We start from the raw sequence: 14,652 nt of genomic DNA, 5'->3' as shown, positions 1-14,652 counted from the left end.
TTTTTTTTTTTTTTTGTCACAAAGTGACAAACAAATGATTTTGAATATCAGTCCATGCATTACTCTGCTTGCACAGAGATAGCACCTGGTGAAAAACGATGAGCAAGACAAACGTGTTTACCCCCAAAAAGCTGGAAAAAGTTCTTTCAAAGTACGTAACTGCTCACTCCCACTGTCACGTTTCAGCTTTCGAATTCAGATTTAGCTCGGTCTCCACGAAGAGCATGTTTGGTTATGTCCCAGAAGTATTTGCGTGACAAATATTCTCATCGCTTTTGCGACTGAGCACGACTCCTTGTGTACCGTTAGGATGGAGAAAATCAGGACGTGGTTCCTTCATCTAAGTACAACAGCTCATGGCTGGGACCAAGTGCATTTCACTGAAAGACTCTAAGTGACGGCACATTTACCGTGGTCCTCAGTACACTCTTCCCATCATTAGTTGCTCTTTTTGTTACAAATTTGCATTCCACTTCCATTCAACTTTGCAAATCTCCACTTCCTGTCATTAGCTCTTTTATGAACTTACAATGAGGAATCATGCTGCTGAGCATAATAGCTGCAACGAGCTGCAGCAAAATAATCCCATCAGTGGCGTTTTATATACTATCTAAGCAGTTTTATTGCCAGCGTCTCCCTAGATTTGTGGGACTTCGCTGTCACTTGAGAAAAAAAAAAAAAAAAAAAAAAAAAAAAAAAAAAAAAGAACAATCCTGAAATGGTTTTAAATTGCTCAATTGAATTCATTAAAGGCAAAAAATAAAAATAGCCTTCGTTAAAAAAAAACTCTTTGAGGATTTTCTTCTGCTTGACAATAAAAAATATGCTGCCTTAGGCCGTATCCTACATACTGTGGTTTGGGAGGAATCCTCATCTGTTGGCTGTGTGTGAGGACTGAGGCAGAGGAGCATCTCCAACTCCAGTGGTAATTCAGCTGTTCTTCCTCTCCATAAAACAGGGTTAATTTTCATCTGTTCTGGCTATTGGAAATACGTTAAATCCTCTCTGAACTTCAGGAAAGCCCTTAACAATCTCCCCCGACTGGGCATTTCTTAGTCAGAAGACGCTACAAAGCTTTGGGGCGACTCACCCCAATTCCAAACGGGCGTCTGAAGGTGAACACAAGGTTGAAGGGGGTGGCCAAGCTCATAGCCAGGCTCAACCACTTCTTTTTTTTTTTTTTTTTTTTTTTTTTTTTTGTCGGTAAAGCATAATAATTCTTTCAAGAAGAACACATTATTGACTTCTAGAGCAAACATGAAACTTGGCTCTACCCACCTACAGACACTCAGATGTCCTCATCTGTTTCTGCGGAGCAGAAGACATTTCATAGACACGCTTTTCCCCCTCCAACCAAACCACTCCCGTTGACTTAGACCATCAAATCCCGCTGGCAACAGCATCAATCACTCAGAAAAGCAAGAAACGAAACATTTGGGGAATTTCTACCTTCGTTAACGTGGCTTTCCACTACAAAACGCAGTAGAGAAAGGACTTTTTTTTGGAAATGACAATTTGAGAGCTGTTAAATGGAGTCACTACCACGCCGCTGCCCACAACCGTGATTACAAATTCGGTTTATCACAGGGACAACTCTTTTCCCTTCCCACACGCAAAGAGAAATGGTTTTGGCAACTGCTTTGGATGGATGGCTTGTGCATGAATAATACAGTGCTTTCAGTCAGGCTGAAAAAAAATATAAAAATCTATATAATACAAAGCGTGGTGTATTTCCTATTTTTGCTCCTGGGAGGAATACAAATAAGATCTTCTACAGGAAGCTTACTCTTAAAACGTTGTTGGGATCAATGCAATTCTGCCACTCGTTCTAAAACAAGAGAAGTTGGTATCAAAAGGGCAGCAAATATATTTAATTGCTTTCTTTAATACACAGCCTTGACTGCAGAAACCCCAATCCACTCTTTTGCACAAACTGAAACCTCTAATAGAGACAACCTTCAGCAATAACTCCTTTTTGGAAGATAACTTTAAAAGAATTCTGGTGAATTCCTGTAATTGCAATTGAAACCTGCTGTTAGCAAACATCTCCCCGAATCTGTTCTAGATGCCTGCTGGAGAGAATATTCACCACATGCCTTTCTTTGTCTTTATTAAATTTGCAAGGGAAGGATACAAAACCCCAAATCAACGGAATATCCAACCTTAACTCTGCTCTCTGAATACCTGCATTAAAATCAGACCTTTGATTCCGACAGCTTCTCAGCCAAGACTTGTCACATTTTTAACTGTAAGGGTGTATCTAAGACAGAGCCAGCACATACAAAGAGATCTGCAGACACCTTCTGCATTTAATTTATGAGCTTTTGATGGTAAAATGGACACCCTTAGTTTGAATTACCAAAATTCGGAAACTGAAATCCCATCCTACCTTACCCACGAACTTTGCTTTGCACTTTGCCAAAGCTTCTGAGAACAAGAAAAGATCCCGCAGGTTTTGGTGAGCACCCAAAGATGGAAATTTCCAGCCATGGAGATGACATGTTTTAGAAAGCAAGAAAACCTCATGCCCAAGTGGTTCGTAACAGTGTTTTACAGAACTGTAACAAAAGGCAACGCTCCACTCTGCTGTGATTAATTTGGCCGTGCATATATCCATGCTCAAGACGGAGATTAATATTGCATATCAACTACACTGCAAAGAAAGCTAATCCAAGTGCCTTTCTTCACTGTTTCTTTGTGGGAGCTCACTCTTCCTTACACCAATAGCTGATGCTGGGGCCACGGCGCTTCATTGCCCTTTGGTCTCCATTCCCATGGGGTCTGTGTGCACTGCAAGAGGGTTCACTCTTAAATCTCCGCTCTGTCAGAGCAGGCTGGCTGCCCTAGCTTAATCCTCAGATTAACTAAGCACCTCATTTTGTTTCCCTTTGTTAAACCATCTTAATTTCTCTCTTTCTACTTCCCAAACACAGTGACCAGCAATGTGTCAGCTCCAGAGCCACCCTGTTCTCATGGATACTGTATAGGTTGCCCAGTGCATCCTTGGCACGGTACCAGCAGGGATGGAGACAAGCTGGTGTCCTGGTTCCCCAAAGAAGTCTTCTGCAGCCAGATTGGCTTCCCCCCTCCTCTCTTCCAGCAACCAACAGTGATGTTTCTAAGGGATGAGCTGCTAATAAAATTAAACACCCTATTGAGCTCACCTGCCTGGAAACAGAGATGACAATACTTTTAAGTGTTACACATTTTACATCAAATCTACAGTTAGATTTTTTTTTTTTTCCTGATGATAATTAGGAGCCTGTTTGCAATAAAACCTGTAAAGGAGTTTTCAAAAAAGTGTAATGCTTGCACCTTCATTATATGTCTACCAGCATTTTTACTCCTTACAAGAAATCAGGCTTGCTCTACTAAAAACTCTAATAAGGTAAAAAAAAATCCCAAAACAGAACACACACACACACAAAAAAAACCAAACCAAAAACAAACAAAAAAAACAAGAAGAAAATTTCTCACAATGAGAACAAGCAGCCATTGGAATAATCTCCCCAGGGAAGTGGTGGATTCCCCAACTCTGGGTGCTTTTAAGATTGAGCTGCACAGGGGGCTGGGCCGTCTTGTCTAGATGGTGCTTTTACCAAGAAAAGTTGGACCAGACGGTCCTTGAGGACCCTTCCAGCCTGGTATTCCGTGGTTCTATTATTCTGTGATGATTCAATATACGAGGCTTCCCCTAATTTGTATTTCACCATATACATGAGAGGACAGGAAACTTGTACGTGAGGAAAGAAAGGCCAGGGAAGAGCGTGTGTGATAAATCAAGATGACCCGTGTTACGTTTAAGGCACCCTGACCGTGCCAGAGTGGGGCTGAAAAGCAGCCAAGTGTCCACATCGATATTGCAGAACGAGGAAGGAGATCTCTGACGTACCCTTGGCAGCAGTTTTACATTCACTTACTGCTCCTCTCCCTTTTCTCTGCCAAGGAATTAGTGTCAATTATCCCTTCGGCAAACAATGCTGAGGAAAAAGCTCACTGGGAGGGTGCGTGGAGCTGGAGGAGGAGGGGGGACACCAAGCAAGCCCCCTCCGGAACACATTGACCCAACGAGGACCTCCTGTCCTTTCTCACACCCTCTCGACCACAGACCTCAGAGAGATGCTTCCCGCTGAGCATCAGATGCTCGCAGAGGAGAAGCAACAAAATGAATTTAAACCGCAGCTAAAAGCAGCGGGCAGAGCCGTGGCTGTAGAGGAAATACCCTAAAAATATCTATAAAAGCGTGAACAGGAAAAAGATGCAGATGCTCTAGGAAGAGCTGGCAAAACAAGGATTACTGCTTTGTCACGGTGTTGTACCAAAACCACATTAAATTGAACACCCATGAAATTGTTAGTGAAACCAATTACTGGGTAAAAAGCTTGCCATGTAACAACTCAATATGCTACCCAATATAAAGCACTTAGAACACGTATAGTATATGACATATGCAGTCTCAAACCACGATACACATCGTAATGGAAAGATTATAATGACAGCATTCACATCAGTTTCAATGCACCTTTGCAGCTTCTTTTGGATCAGTTGATTTTTCTATGTATTTAAGTCATATAGACATTTCTATAACCCATTTGTCTTCTATTCCTGCACTTGAGCCATAGTCAGCCTGGAGACTGCGTAAAACCTGTATATAGAAATTACCCAGGCAGACAGATTTCCTCTTGATAAATTCAAAGAAATTCCCATTATGTTCTTATTTATAAAGAAAGAGAGAAAAAGTGGTTTGTTGCTTCATCTTGCACCAGAATTTGTTCAACAATCATAAAAAAAAAAATCATGCGAGCACCAAAACAAACAACCCACGTGGGCTTTTTCTGCAAAGGGAAGCCCTGTGAAATGATTTGCTGCCACAAGAACAATAAAACCCAGCCCAGCCATCTTCCTGCAGAAGACGTCGTTTCACTTGTTTCAGAGATTCAGCACCTGAAGGTATTTTAAAAATTCAGCACATGAGAACATTTTTTGCAGCACATCCAAACAGCACTGTAGTCCTGATGAAAAGCTGCTGCAAAGGATCCTCGGTGGATAGAAACTCACCCCGTCAACCTAAGCTATTCGGCTTTAAAGGACTGAAGACCCAACCCATCCTAAAAATGACCCAGATTTGCGGTTCACGGGGATTTGCAAAGCCTCAGCAACAATTTGTGCATCTCCATCAGGGACGGGCGCGATCGGCGCCAACGTTCCCTGGCAGCTCCGAATCTCTGCTGAGAGGTCGCAACACTGTCAAAAAGCAGACATCACTAATTGACAATTTTAAGCTGTAACATCACATGCCATCTTCTCGCTTAAATGTATTTGAATATTCTGGTCTTGTTTATATTATACAATTTATCACAGCAGACAAGGAAGCGTCTTGGAGTACGTCGCGTAGCTCTAACGATGCGATTTAGCGATATACAATCTTGGGGAAGCAGGAGCTGTCATTAAATCTTTGTGGAGAAGCTGAATCTCCACGTTTCCCCTCTGTTTGCCCCCTCATCCCTGCTATGCAGTTTAGGGGCATAACCCACAGAAAGTATGTTGGAAGAGCTGGGCATTGCTGCACTCATTTCAACAGACAATGAGATCTGTAGGATTAAGGAATCTGAAGCGGGGAGATTCTTCCAGGATTCAGGTTCAAAATACATGTAATCCTCAAAAAAAAAAAAACCCCAACCCAAATCCTCCAAAACTTCTTTGCCTTCACAAGACAAGCAAAGTCAGGATGAAACTTCTTGGATACAGAGGTGCCCTGTGAAGATCCAGGTGCTCACTCAATTTTACATCTCCCAGATGAGACTCTTTAGAGCAATAGAATTTCGTATCAGTTGTACTCATGATGAGGCACATTTTCCTTTATGATCCAAAAAAGAGCTCTAGAAAGCCATTTCCTACAAAGGAGCAGACTGTCATCAAATGGAAATGACTCACACCTATGGTATGCTCAGACTCACAGTCCCAGTAGAGGGAAAAAAGGTTTACAGTCTGGTGCCAATCTTACAAAATCGTTCTTTCACCCTTTAAAAGTATCGTGAATATAATAAATAGAGCCTGAGAAATTGGAGAGGGAGATCTTTTATTCTTGAGAAAGAAAGAAACAAGGAAGAAGAGACAGAAAAGCTACAATTGAGAATGGGAGGGAGAGCAAAGAGGCAAAGAAAGGGGAAAAGCCTTCCATAAGATAGTAAAGCTTCAGAAAAGGACCATGCAGCAGGAGAAACACTAGGACAGCAAAAGGAAATAAAAATAATGGAAAGCTCCAAACCCAACACTACAAAAACCATCCACCAGACAGCAGATGGAACAGCCCGAGATACAGCTTGGGATGAAAATCTTGGCCAGTGTTTTCTGGTTGCCCAGAGAGGTGGAATGAGAGAAGAACACCCTACCCCAAGGTAGGACCTGAACTCCATCCTTCTGCCATCATGGGTCTCCCTCTGCACCAAGGGAAGGACTTAATGATCCAAGGCAACTTGTCCCTGCTCTGCTTTCTGGGCCTGCCCAGACTGTTTATTTATACAATGGGAAGTTTACAGCACGTTGATCCCTTTGGAAAGAGCTGAAGTAATTTAAGCTGTCACCAGTCCTGGGAGCTCTGGATCAACCTCTGGAGTTCACTCAAGCACCCTCTGGGGAAGAGCTCAGGGGAGCCCTTCTAATTCACTGCGGTGCAAAAGCAGAGAGGCTGGGGCTGGGCTCTGCTCCCAGGGGATCAGGGACAGGACAAGAGGGAACGGCTGGAAACTGCCCCAGGGGAGGGTCAGGCTGGGCAGGAGGAGAAAATGTTTCCCAGCAAGAGTGGTGCGAGAGTGGAACAGGCTGCCCAGGGAGGGGGGAGTCCCCATCCCTGGGGGGGTTTCAGGGCCGTTGGGATGAGCTGTGGGGGATGTGGGGTAGGGGAGAACTTTGTAGAGTCGGGCTGAGGGTTGGACTCGATGATCCCGAGGGGCTTTTCCAGCCTGAATGATTCTGGGATTCTGAAAGTCATTCCTGGGACCTCTAGCTCCTTTAACTCTGCACCTTGCTCCCAGGGCTAAGTAAAGCTTTGCGTTTGGAGTAGAGAGACGATGATCGCCCACCACCATCAGCTGTGTGTGCTCTGACCCCCAAAGAGGAAAGGAGAGGAGGTTTCACTCTGTGGAGTGTACCCCGGTGACTTTGCTGCCAGTGGATGGATGATGCGCTCACCCAGGGCACAGGTGAGATGTACTGCACGCCCCAAGGGAGCTGAGGCGAGAGAGTGGTTCCCAAGACACAGTTCCAGTACATATTAAAAACTGGAAGGTATCTTTCTTGCTCCCATCATGCCTTCTGGGGGGACACCCTTCAGTCCACCCCTGCTCTCTTCAGCATCACTTTTCTGTCTTGTCCTACAGTGACACATTTCCAAAGCAGGCCGACATCTGCATGCAGGCTCCAGCTTTACACTGGAAATAGAGTCAGAGGATCAACATCACTAAACCAAGGGGAGAGAAGAGATCCTAATAAGCAGTTAGGATAGTGTAACCGTTCTAACCAATGCAATTTGGGATGATTTCACAGAATCCCAGAACCATCTGGGTTGGAAAAGCCCTCGAAGCTCCTCCAGCCCCACCATGACCCTCCCCCTGACCGTTCCCAACTCCCCCAGATCCCTCAGCGCTGGCTCAGCCCGACTCTTCAACCCCTCCAGGGATCCCGGGGACTCCCCCCTGCCCTGGGCAGCCCATTCCAACGCCCAACAGCCCCTTCTGCACAGAAACCCTTCCTCAGAGCCAGCCTGACCCTGCCCTGGGCAGCTTGAGGCCATTCCCTCGGGGCCTGGCGCTGGGGCCTTGGCTGCAGAGACTCATCCCCCCTCTCTGCCCCCTCCTTTAGTTGAAGGATCTGCTGTTGCACAGGTATCCTTCCATGTTGCTCAAATATACCTCATCCTGTTGGTGCAGAGCAAGTGAGGATGAGCATCCTCAAGTGAACAGGAGATGCAGCAGAGGAAGCAGCTGGAGAATCCTCTGGTCAGGTTATCCTTACTAAATGAACAAAAGCAGTGAAAGCAAAAGTCGTGTGGTATATGAAGACGCCAAGAGTGGGTTTTTTATGGCTCCATTAATAACGGATCCCAAGTTTGGTGTTCAGGAGCTTGCTGGAGCCAAAAGGCGAGAGGAAAATCGCCATCCTTCTCCTAACGCAGGTTTGCTAGCTCAGATCTGCAACCGGAATAACCTGCGTTGTGGTGGGAGCTTCAGGTCAAGGTGGCATTCCCAGGCAAACGCGTGGTGCTGTGAGCTGCCAGCACGTCCTCCCCAGCTCCCCGTGGTTTCCCTCGGGCACACACCGGCACCTTTGCCCCTCGCCACCCCTTGTGCTGCAGAGTCGCACCAAAACCCAAGAATTCCTGCTGTGACTTGAGCACGACCAGATCTGAAGCTCTTTTTCCATCGTCAAAGGCAAACCTGGAAATGATACATCTTTGGGTTTTATCGCCAACGTATCTGATTCAGTAATGAACTGAAGGCTAACCTTTATAAAGCGATAAGGGCAGCATATTTCACACTTGCCCCGGTGCCAAATAGCCTTCAGAGCTTTAAAAACTAATTATACGAATAGAGGCATGACTCTTCTTTCCTTTCTCCCCTTGCCAAGTTCTGAGCTACTATAATATGCTCAATCAGGTCCCTTTGTCTGGCCAACCACACCAGAATATTAATGGGGAGATTCTGCTAGTATCTTACCCTGCCTTTTGACATCTATTCACAAAAGAGATAGTGGCGGGTTAAGACAACAAAATCAATCACTGTCAACAGAGATATGCATGAGGGTTATTTTTTTGCAAAGACATCGCGTTTGGATTCTTCTTCTTAATTAAACAAATGAGTTGCAGGAAACCTGGGGAGGGAAAGAAAACCGTGCACTGATATCTCTTCTTGCCACCGCACAAAAACTGGCGGTAAACTTTCAGGACGTATTTAGTTTAGCAACATTCATAAAGGGATGCTGCTGAATAGTTCAAGCACTGCTGTCAGCTTTGTTTAACGTCCAAAAAGAACATGCTCCCATGTTTCATGAAGCTTAAACTTCCCTTTCCAGGAAAGGATGCTTAGTCCTGTTTCTGCTAACCGAGGAGCAGGGTCTGTGAACACAGGTGGGTATCAAGGTTTTAAGTATTTTGGATGGTCAAAGTGATAATGAGTTCTCCCAGGCTCTTCCATCACAGCCCCGTCCCTAATAACCAACGTATCTGCAGGATCCATTCTCCTGTGGCTCCACTGCAGTGTTCAGGCAGAGATGGCTACAGCAGAATTATTCCCAATTCTTCAGCAGTGCCAAGAGGAAGAGAAAGAAGCAACAGCAGCGAAAAAAAAACCATGTTCCTTTGTATTAGGAGAAAGTCTGAAAAAAAGTCTGCTTAAACAGAAAGAAGATGACAAAAAATTGGACAAGCAATTAATTTTATTTTGAAGCTTTCAGGAGAGATCTATTCAACCATGCACAGATTCTTGAGGAAGTTTATAAGTCATGTCGCTTACCATCAATGGCTAAAACTGGCCCAGACCAATTATTATCATTTAAATTAATGCTACAGGAGCATTCACATGGCACTCTGAGGAGCTGAGGCTTAATACACCGTGCTCTGTGCAAACAGATACCAAGAAAAGATCTTTGTTCTAATGTCTAAGCTAAAAAAAAAAGGACATGGTATAGGAGCTTTTACCCAGTGAATTCAATGTGGATGACCTAATAGGCTTTCTGTTCTAACACCTCCGACACAATTTCACAAAATGCTAAAGTGAATGGATAGTAAAATGACAATATTGGAATAAAATGTGCATCAGGATTAAAATGTTGGCACTGCTACCATCGGACTGAGCTTGGCCATCCGATTTAGCCTGGAATTTACACTAGCAGGTTACGGTGAGACAGCAGTACCCAGCACTGCACCCACGGGAGCCGCGGTGCCCCACGCCGACAGCTCAGAAATCACCGCAAGAGCCAGGAGGGCATCCCAGCACCTTTCTGTGCCAAGAAACAAAGGAGAAATGCGACAGCAAAGATGGAGGCTAGGAGTCAATCGATGAAATGCAAAAATCCCAGGGACTGCACAAAGACCTCAAGCAGCCTCACTCCTCCCGCATCACCGAAGATTTTTTACAACCCTGGCAAAGCTGATTATCCCGACTGCAGTATGAGCAAACATTTCTGTGACTAGACATATTTTATACTTTCCGTTGTTCCTCTCTCTAGACTGCATCATCTTTATGTTATTGTGCTTGCATTCAGTGAATAAGTAAAATGACAATCTGGGCAAATTAGACTTGTAATTTTCAACAGCTTCACTTACTCCTACAGTTTTATAGCCAAATGCCAATCAAGGAAGTGATGAATAGTGATGGGAATGTGCAGACAAGCTTTTTGACTCCCTGGAATGACAAAGAAGACCTGTTTCTTGAGGATGCGTCAACGATTTAGAGACTAAGCCATTTACAGTGTGCGGGGGAAAGGCAATCTGCCCACTTACAGGTTTTCACTTGCCTGGAAAGGTAGAAACAATCTGGTTTGGACACAGTAAGCTGCCTCTGAAAGAATCCCCTCTGGAGGTACTGGTATTTTTCATCTGACTCTCCTTACAAAGCTCCTGGGGTTGGGACAGAGAAGAAACTCCACGAGGTCATGGCTCTAATAGAGGGCAGCTTTGGTGACAACACCAGTTTTGGGAATTCCATGCCCAGTACAACCAGTTGGCCCCTCCGTTATTCGCAGGCTGCTGCTCTCTTCATAGCGTGAGTGATCAGAGTGGCACCATCAACCTGAGGATCTGCCTCAATTAAAAATAACCCTTTCTGTCCCTTCCCAATGCCAGCCAGTTTCCTGACTTGGTTCACGAGTACAATTCTTCAGAATTAGAACAACGGAGTGAGCAGAAATGAGCAATAAGGGCAGGAAAGCAGCGAGCTGGCACTGCCACTGAGGCTTCTGATTGAACTATGGCCTTCCTCTCTCCTGTCCTCGCTGCACACGAGAAGAAGCTCTGCTTTCTCCTTTCTCCTGAAGGATAAAGAGCTTCAAGATGGTTTATCTACCAATCCATCATAACTGACTGATAAGCAAAGCCCAGAAACATCCCCCAAACAGGTAATTTCCTCAACGGTTTCTCGATACCATCAACAGAACCAAATCCAGGCAACGCACAGGAAGTTCTCAGTTCAGCAAAGCTGGTGCCCGACTTTAAAATCACACGGTGTAATGGCACGTGGACTCAAATTCCATTGTTCCACTTGAGGCAAGACCACATCTCCACTTCTCACACCTGGGGACGCAACAGCTACGCAAACTCCGCAATTATTTTGTTTGCAGCAGGTTTTACCATTGTTGCTACTCTCCTTGAAACCCTTTTACAACTTAATAAAATATTTTACCTTATAAAGTCTTCCTCCTCCTCCCTCTTGGGTCTCAGCTGCTTGGGCTGAGCCATGTTGCTCCAGTTGGGCAGAGATTTCAGGAGCCTGCTGATATCGTCATCTTTAGCCCAGGACGCGCTGATCACCAGCTTTTCATCCGACTGCACGATGCTTCTAGGGGAAAAGCAGCAACAATCACATTAGCGTGAAGCAAATTGTACTTTTCACACAATTCCACACACGCTCATTAAAATCCCCGTCACATACAAACGTGCATTAAGGAAGGGGTCCAACGAGGAAATTTAACTAAGTGCTCATATGGAGGGCATGGCAACACGGGTGGACAGGAGATAAAATTCCCTTAAACTGACGATTCTTGAGGTGCTTTGGTAGAGTCCTTTGAGGGAAAAAGGGAGATATTCTCCCCACATCTGAAACCATTCCAGTCGCAATTATTTACACAACCGGAGGAGGTCATTCTGTACTAGAAGAGAGAGAAGGTAGTTTCTCCGTGGCTCATTTGTTCTCTGCAATCTCAATTGAGCTCGCCAGCCGCAGCTGATTGTGTTGTGACTGCAATGTGGAAACCTGCCCAGGAAGACCTGGGTGGAAGCCACCAGCTCACCGCACACCAGCTGGCCTAGCTCGGGGACCAGGGCTGAAGCACTGAAAGGAAACGAAGCGTCCAGGATCTTCTCTCTAGTCATCCAAAACATTTAATAATATGAGATTTCAACTAAATCATATGTAGGTGTGAAATCGAATCAAAGATCACAGCATATTCCTATTATGAAGACATTCCCTGTTAAATATTTTTGGCAGTGTAACTGATCTGAATTCCTCAGTGGCAACAACGGGATGCTGTATTTGGAGGAGTCAATGAGCTGCTTATTTTTTTGTGCTCATGAACAACCACAGCACAGTCCTCGTCAATGTTTGCTACCTCACCGGCACACCACGACTAGAGAAAGTCCTCTCCCGTTGGGCTGTTCGGTAGGCAGAGAGACTCTGGGAAGTGTTTTTCTATCTCTTGGAAAGGGCAAGAGGGAGTTATGGGTGCTGGGGTTTCCTTCTAGATCCTATCACTGATTTCCTTCTCTGTCAAGCACCTGGAAGGCTCTTGGAGATCCTTGCATGGTGATCAGTTGGACGACTTCTCCAGCCCAAGGAACACAATCGACCTGTCCTCATCCCTCAAAGCAAAAACATGGTGCTGACCTCTCCAGTGGACAGCAGGAGGATTTCTTCCTGCCCTCTGTAACGGGAACACGGCAAACCCACCAAACAACCAGCACAGTGTGAGCTGAGAAAGGAAGCATCTGAACAGACAAGGGCTCAGAGGTCCCGTTCCTATGGAGAGGCTTAGCTGAAGGTTAACCACAGAATCAAGATCTCCCTTATGTGCCAAGAGACTGATCATCTTCTACTCTGCAAAAATACAGAAAAGGGACCTCAAACACCCACCACCCCTTGCTCAAAAGGCTACAAGACACCTAGAAATAATGCACGTTTGTGGTGTCCTACAATGCAAGGGGTTGACGAAGCCTAACTGCCAGACAGATCTTTTTCTGTTACTGCCCCCCAGGAAAAAAATGGCTTCCCCAACACTGCTACAACCTTTGTGCATCAGAAAGATGTAGAGATTCAACACTGGATGTGTCAACCAAGGACTGGAGTTGTCGGGTGCTGCGGTATGGACGTATCTGGGCTGGCTCACCTGTGTCAGCTCCACGTGGACCTTGCAGAGCCACAGGGCTGCACGCTCCTGGATCCAAGCTAGGACACTGCACGGGGCAAAGAGATGCTCAGAGCCCTCACTAACATTCAGGTGGTGATTTTGGGAAGGGTCATGCAAGTCCACAATAAAGACCCTGCACATTTCTAAGGGATTTATGTGGATTAACCGGTCTCATTTTGAATTTCCTGAAAGTTGTGTTTTGGTCAGTAAATAGAAATAAAAGTAACACACTGAGTTATCTGTGCTAAGGAAAACAGTGAAAAAGGCATTGAGATAGGAGCCAACACTGATCTATCTTGAAACAGAGTGGATTACTTCTTTTCCCACCAGCACAGAGCAACCTATCACTCCTTTCACCTACTACCAAGACAACAACCTCTGCTCAGTAAGTACACATGATTTGTGAAAATGAATTTGTCACATGCACTTACATATAAATTTTCCTTCTCTTTAAATTTCATGTTCAATCTGTCACAGACAAAAGAATGAATTTTGTTTCCAGCCACAGAAGACCTCGGTGTCAAAATTTCAATTTGGCCTTCTGCTGCTGTTAGGAACTTGGTGTTTTTCCACTTATGAAAAAAAGGTCTCTCTTTTTTTTTTTTTTTTTTAAAACAACAACTCCACCAGAATCTCTGACATCTGAGATGGAAAAACTGAATTTGATGATATCTGGCCATTTCTCTGCCAAGGCAAGACAACTGTTCCATTGAATATATTAGCCAGTGCTTTGTCCTCTCCAGATTTAAATGACTAAAGTAATAGTCTCCTTCCCTTGGGAGTCTATTTCACAGTTGAACAAATCTAACTCTTGGATAAAAAAAAAAACAAACCAATCCTGATACTGTATTCGTGTTTTATTTTGCTCAATTTCATCCCATTACTCCCCGTTATTTCCCCTTACAGCAGCCTCAGCTCTCACCACTTTCACTATTTATTCTCTTCAATTATTTACAACCTTATCATAGCCCTTCAGATGTATACGAATGCAAGGCATCTTTGGGAGTCTTCTGATGGAGTTATACAGAGGACAGAGCTACCTCTCTGTTTTATGATCCTTATTATCTTCTGTCCTTAAAAATCCTATTGCTTTTTGGAGTGGGTGTTGGGGGAGGAGAGAGGAGAGGAAGTTTGGCTGCTGTAGCAGTTGCAAACTGAGCTTGGTGCCCTTGTTTTTCCAGGGTCAGTGTTTTCCAAGAGCCTAACACCCCTGATTCCTGCTTTTCTCACCTTTTGGTGATGTGGCACTCGTGGGTCCATGAGCCACTGGAGCCCTGAGCCAAATTCCCCCCTGAAATCAATAGGGAGCTTCAAATGAATCGATGCTGGGACGCTGCCACCACTACGTGGGGTCCCCCGGAATTATGTCCCCGTTCTTTCCCATGACTGCAACACCTCCTAATTTTTACTAATGGGTCGGTTTTACTCCAACCACCCCCTCATTAAGGAAGATGTTAGATAGGGTTGTACACACCCCAATCTCCATTAGACACCCACCTTTCCCCATCAATTACAGACTCCTTTTCCCCCCACCTT

The 14,652-nt window shown here is 44.9% G+C and overlaps 1 protein-coding gene across 1 annotated transcript in view; it reads right to left on the bottom strand.

Moving 5' to 3' along the window:
- Window positions 1-14,652, bottom strand: part of EXOC4 (exocyst complex component 4) — a 421,183-nt gene that overhangs the window by 56,191 nt on the left and 350,340 nt on the right. The window contains exon 13 of the mRNA XM_026868343.1: window positions 11,397-11,552. Coding sequence (XP_026724144.1) covers window positions 11,397-11,552 — 156 coding nt within the window. The remainder of the gene's footprint in view (window positions 1-11,396; window positions 11,553-14,652) is intronic.

The sequence above is a fragment of the Athene cunicularia genome (genome assembly GCF_003259725.1).
Source record: "Athene cunicularia isolate RWA chromosome 1 unlocalized genomic scaffold, athCun1 chr1_part2, whole genome shotgun sequence".
NCBI classification, from domain to species: domain Eukaryota; kingdom Metazoa; phylum Chordata; class Aves; order Strigiformes; family Strigidae; genus Athene; species Athene cunicularia.
This window is presented reverse-complemented; position numbering and strand designations above follow the sequence as displayed.